The 6535-nt window shown below is 35.6% G+C and overlaps 1 protein-coding gene across 1 annotated transcript; it reads right to left on the reverse strand.

Annotated features, from left to right (window-relative positions):
• Positions 1–4014: 4014 nt before the first annotated feature.
• On the reverse strand, positions 4015–6535 carry LOC147389806 (cytochrome P450 86A8-like). The gene has a single exon (XM_086417601.1). It carries the CDS (start codon positions 6140–6142, stop codon positions 4454–4456), a length of 1689 nt encoding a protein of 562 aa, XP_086273727.1. The 5' UTR covers positions 6143–6535; the 3' UTR covers positions 4015–4453.

A 6535-nucleotide genomic window follows, 5' to 3' on the forward strand; every position in this document is an offset into this window, starting at 1 on the left:
TATTGAATTTGATGTTGCTATTATAGAGTTCGATGCAGAATCCTGGAACTGTGGAGAACCAAAATAAAAAATAAAAAAAATACTAAAATGGTGAATTTATGTCGTCAAGTCTTAATGATTAGACATGAGTTCTTGAGCGAAAAAATTTTCACTCAGATAATCCAGGATCCACCAATCACTTGAGTCCATGGCATTCCTAATTTACAAAACTACCCTTGCTAGGCTCGACGTGGCACACATTAGAGAGTATGTGAGCTTTGTGATGAAACAAATTTGTGACTGTAAAATCTCTCGTTAGGATTTTGTTAAGTAATTTTCTCAATATATTTTTTATTACATGAAAAGTGACTTTCCATGGAATTTGAAATCCATGAAAAAAATAGTGGTGGAAAGTAAGTAGGGTTGGAAAATCAAAATTTTTGTTTGATTTTATTTGGATAAAATAATAGGAAAATTATATGAGGAAAAAGAGGGAGGGGAGGATGTGGTGGTGGTGGTGGTGGTGGCGGTGGCGACGGTGGCGGTGGAGGTGAAGAAGAAGAGGAGAGAACATGGTGGTGGTGGTGATGGTGGCAGTGGTGACGGAGGTAAGTGAGGAAAAAGATGATGAAAAAGATGAGGGGAGAACATGGTAGTGGAGGTGGTGACGGAGGTGAGGGATGGAGAAGGAGAAGAAAAAGAGAAAGAAAGAAGGTGGTCGGAGATGGTGATGATGACGAGGTTAGTGTGATGATGGTGATGGTAGTTGTAGAGAAGAAAAAGATATGGTGGAGAAGAATTGGGGATGGAAAATATGGGTGGATTTCACTTTCCCACCTATATGAGTGGAAAAATGAAATTCATGTTTTGATGAACTTTTTAATTGAAATGAAAAATGTTTTTTTACTTTCATGTGCAATCAAACACTTGAAAAATGTCATTTTTTTCCACCTTATTTTTCATGTACAATCAAACATACCCTTAAATTTGATTGAGATGTGTCTATATCACATAACACTCATGAGACAATCTCTACTTTAGCTATCAAGCTTTATTTTATATGAGCAATTCAAATCTATCTATCCTTATATTTGACAAAATCAAAATTAAAAATAAAATAAAATATGGCTTTGGGATATTTCTTTGGCCATAACCATAGGTCTCATGTGTGGTCAATATGCATGCAACAATTTAGGCCCTTCATGTCCGTGAGAGAGAGGGATGGGATGTGTGTGTGTGGTATATAAAGGGGGGACCTTTCTTCAATAATGTTGACCTAAGCAAAAGAGTAAGAGTCAATAATAAATTGAAATTTTTTTTTTTTTTTTTCTTTCTGTTGTTGGCTAATTTTTCTTATTTTAGTTGTGATTGGTGAAGGAAAAAAACTTTTAATAATGGAAAAATCCACAAATAATTATCGTGAGAGAGAGAGGGATGGGGTGTGTGTGTGTTTTAAGGGGGAGGAGGGGGACCTCAATAATGTTGACCTAAGCAAAAGAGAGAGTCAATAATAAATTAAAATTTTGTTAGTTCTTTTTTTTTTTTTGTGTGCTAATTCTTCTTATTTTAGTCATGATTGGTGAAGGAAAAAAAATAAATTTAATGATGAAAAAATTCATAAATAATTATTAAAATTTTTAAAAATATCGAAATTGTTACATGCGTTGATAGAGCTATTACATATTGTTGACAAATCATTATCAAATTATTAACACTATGGGCTAGCTTTGTCAACACTTTTGAAATAAACAAAAAATTTGTAATTATTAGAGAAATTTTTCTTTAATAATCTCAAATTTCAAGAGTAAGATAAATAATTGAAAAAAATAAATAAATTAAGCAGGACCGTAGGAAAAGAGGAAGAAGGTACCCCCTTGGGCTCCTATAACTGTGAATTCGCTTTTTGACTTTTAGTCATGACTCATGACCAAATCAGAATGAGTTTGAAAAGAGTCAAATCTGAGTCAGCCCAAGTTAGAATGAGTTTCGAATCACCTATAATATTTGAGTTGGCAACGGGTAATCAACTCCATCATCGGATAAATCTCAAAGAGTAAATTATGAAAATGGTACATGAAAAATAAAAAATAACCACAATGGTGCATACTCAAATTAATTACCAAACGGGTAAATTTTGAAATGAATAATAATTTTTTTGTAATTTTCGTATCTAGAAGTACCCTTTTTAGCTTTGTTATATACATATCATCCGTTTAAGTAAACAGATAGAAATATCTCTGTTTTTTCATCTAAATTCTTCCATTGTGATGTTTTTCTTTTGATATTCAAAATATACAATGCTGCTAAAATAAAGTAAATCTTGAAATCAAATAACATCTCTGTGATATTTCTGTCTGTTTACCTCAATGGGGAATATGTGTATTGTTTTATTAAACAAAGTTAAAAAGGGCATTTTTATTACGAAAATTACTATTCATTTTAAATTTTACCATTTTAAAAAAATACTTTTTTTTTTAAATACCAAAATAGTAAATTATGATTTTGGTAATTATTTTGAATAATACCATTTTGATAATTTTTTTAATTTTCAATGCATGTTTTGATAAATTACCCATCTACATTTTGTAAAGATAGTTTAAATATACCCCTTTTTGGAGTTTTGGTGAATATTTGAGATATTGATGACATACCACTTGACTATGATCTTCCTATATTAGACACTAGGAGAAAATGATGGAATCGTCTTCAACCACTTAGACTCCACGCGGAAACTCTAGTTTGAAATTTCATAATGGAGGATGTGAGCATTATGGATATCACCACTTTTTATGTTCAAGGCGTTTACACTCCAATTGTGTCTTCCAAAATGGGGATATATATATTTTGTTTGTTTCATTGCAAGATGAAAATCCTATGCAAATTTGGAGCAAAAAAATAAAATGGAATGGTTCAATCTGTTTTCCATTTTAGAATTTGAAAAATAAAAATTTCAAAATGGAAAAGGATTTGGAAGAGTGCATTGGAGACCTCTCTAGTGGATTCTACTCTCCAAAATGGTAGTTGAGGGGAAATGAAAGAGATTTTGAGAGTTGCTCTTACTAAAAATTCTTTGGATATGTTTGATTGCATGGAATTTTGTTTTTTTAAGAAATTTGAATTTCTTGGGAAAATGCATGAAGTGGGGAAATATGGGCATCATGGAAAAATGGATTCCATCGTTTGATTGTACCTACGAAAAAGCCAGAAAAAGAGGAGAGAGAGAGAGAGAGAGAGTTGGGTTGGATAGATTGGATTTCATTTTTCCATGGTGCTAATCATGAGTGAATTTTTGGGTAAAACTAGAAAATCATTTTCCTAAAATACTCAAAAAATGAAAATTACAATTTTTCATAAAATTTCAAATTCCCACACAATTTCCATGCATGATCAAATAGAGCCTTAATTGATTGAAAATCAAATGGAAGTTCAAGGAATAAAATTTTTAGTCTTCGACTTCTTCAAATGATTGATCAAAATTATAAATAAAGAAAAATAAGATTGTTCTCTCAAGTTCTTTTGGGGAAGAAGAAATGGAGGCTCAAGACATTAAGTGTGTATTTGATAACACTTCTGAAGTTTGAATGGACGTAATCCACCTTTAAAATTTATACTTCAAAAGTTTTATTTCTATTTATTTTATTTCAGATTTCAGAATCAAAATTCAAAAATTTTTAACCAGCAATGAGAAGACTTTGGATGAAACTTCTGAAGTCTAGAATTAAATCTCCAGGCTTCAAAAGTGTTACTAAACATAACTTAACTTCTAATTGAATAAGAATAAACGAAGAAGGGATTGTAAAAACATAATTAATGGTTATTTAAATCTCATATAACTATTTAATTTAGAAGATTCAAATTCTATAAATAGAATTTCTGAAACTTTATTTTTTTTACATTCATTTAGACAATTAAGATAACATAAAAAAATCAAATAATTACTCAAATCGTGCGAATAATTAACAAGTTACAATCTTTCAACAAAACTCAATTTAAAAGATGATACACAAAGATAATGACGATGATGATGAAGATGGATGACATATAAGTATAAATTTTATTAATAAAGAAATAAAAATAAAGGAACACATTAATGGTGAATGAATTGAAACTGAACAAGAGCTGGATCTAAGTCTCTCATCAACCCTAATTGAATCTCATTATATAAAAATAGTACCAATCTCCCCTCTTTAATTTTTTTTTTTTTTTTTTTCAAACTTTTTTTTTTTAGTATAGAGCTGATTTCGATCAAGCTAATGTGTGTCTCTGATTAGGGACCACTATCTGTACTTAGAAGGTGGGACCCACATCATTATTTAGGATATTCTCTTTGCTTTCCAGGAGGTACAGATGGCTGTCCCTTATTGGATCATTCTTACCTATATCGAATACGAATAATACAGCATCAAAACACCCTACCTTCGCATCTAAACAGCAATATCGTTTATATATATTCACAATCCCCACTCCAAAACCCCTAACTACCTAAGCTCCCACCATCATCAACCTTCTCAACCCCACCATCACTACCCTCATAAACGACGTTATTAACGCCATTAAACTTAACGGTTTGAGAATCTAAACCGTTTAACTTACCCTCTCGTTCCTTACGAATTGTCGCTGCGAGTGCTGTTAGATCTCGGTGGTGCACGTTAACCATGAGACCATATTTCATGAACAAAGTTAGTGACATCTTCTGCTCCACAATATGGCCTGGTGCTAACGTGAGCCGGTGGCGTAGTAAAACAGCTGCTACAATCGATTTCATCTGTAGATATGCTAAGTCCTTCCCCAAACAGGTCCTTGGCCCAGCATTAAATGCTACGAACTTGTACGAATCGTGAACTTTGAAACGGTTTCCGTCCTCGGATAACCACCTTTCGGGTCTGAATTCGAGACAGTCCTCACCCCATGTGGTCTTCATCCTGCCCGTTGAATATATCGAATACGTGATCGAAGATCCAGCGGCTACGAATGTTCCATCTGGCAACACATCGTCCGACAACGCACGCTTCGAATCCTCAGGAACAGATGGGTAGAGTCTTAGAGTCTCTGATAATGCGGCTTTCAGATAGATCAGTCGGTCAACTTCTTCGAATATCAACGGCTCACCGATCCATTTCGTTGCATCATCGCCACGTGTCTCAATCAAAACGTTGCAGATCTCATTTAAGATTTTCTCTTCTACTCTTGGGTACTGGATCATCAACCAGAAAAGCCAACTCATCGCCACCGATGACGTGTCACGTCCAGCTAGAATGAAATTAAGTGACACGTGTTGGAGGAAGGTATCCGAGTAAGATTCCTTCTTCCTCATGAACCTTGAGAGCAAATCGTCATGTTGGGTTCCACCTTTCTGCTGACTCATCAACTCGAGCTTACGTGTCTTGATGACGCTGGATAGATACTCGTCCACGTGTTTGATGCTCTGGGTCAAGCTGACTTCCATGCCGAGCCGAAGCCATTTCTTTAGCTTCCATACAACCTCGGGTAAGATAAAACGCTGCAGCGTGGCTTCCGTGGCTCGATCAAAAGCTGAGGCGAAACTATTATCAGGAAGCCCAGGCGCAAGGGTCTCTGGATCCATCCCAAAAGCTAATCCACATATGTTATCGAATGTGAGCCGTAACAGAAGATCTTGAAGATCAACCGGCTTGGATTCGAGCTGAGCCGTTTTCAGTATTGGGCAGAACCTCAGCTTAATAGCGCGGTTAACCCATCGAGCCATGGCTTGGCGAAGCGTACGTGTTGTAAATTCGAGTGCAGCTGTCTTTCGCTGGAACAGCCACGTGTCACCATCAGAGTTAAAGATACCCTCACCAAGTAGATCATGGAACACAGCTTGCCATGTGGGCCCTTTAGGGTAATTGTCGAAACGAGTTTTTAATATGTGCTCGATATTCTGAGGATCACAAGTAACAGTCACCAACCCTTGCTTTCGCGCCAGAAAAGGAACGGCGCAGATGCAAGTTTGGTACGTGCCACCACACGCGCGAAGATTCTCAGCGATCCATTCATGTAAGCGGTCAGCGTTTTCGATCAAACCAGGCAGACTACCCAATAAAGGCCAGACACGTGGGCCCCTTAATGACCGTGAGATGAAACTGAACCATAGTAAGTACGCCATGATGGCCGTGAAGAGCAATAAAACCGTAGAAGTGTCCATGTGAAAGGTGGACCCTACTTAATAACCTGAGATAGATTTTAAACTAAAATTGCCGGAAAACCACTTCACCCCCACCCCCCCCAAAAAAAAAGCCCAGAAAATATCTAAATCTCCTTAACCAAAAACCAGATATCAGGTTTTGAAATGTAACGTACCACGAAAAATAGCCTTTAGTGACTACTGTGTGGGAGAAAATATTTCAAACTTGAACAGCTGTGAAGATCACTTATTTTCATGAATAATGTGGAATCTATCTTCCGGAAACTAGCTCTTCTGAGAAAAATATTTTGGAGGAAATCTCTGGTTGGGAAAAACCAGAGAAAATGAAGTGGGGGTAAAGAAAAAAAAAACCCAGATTTGTGTGTGTGTGTGTGAGAGAGAGAGAGAGAGAGA

This window comes from Akebia trifoliata, chromosome 12 (assembly GCF_017979445.1).
Source record: "Akebia trifoliata isolate Shusen 1 chromosome 12, ASM1797944v1, whole genome shotgun sequence".
NCBI lineage: Eukaryota > Viridiplantae > Streptophyta > Magnoliopsida > Ranunculales > Lardizabalaceae > Akebia > Akebia trifoliata.

Bases quoted from the DNA above. Each gene is read 5' to 3' on its own strand.
- LOC147389806 (XM_086417601.1), bottom strand. From the start codon at position 6,142: ATGGACACTTCTACGGTTTTATTGCTCTTCACGGCCATCATGGCGTAC.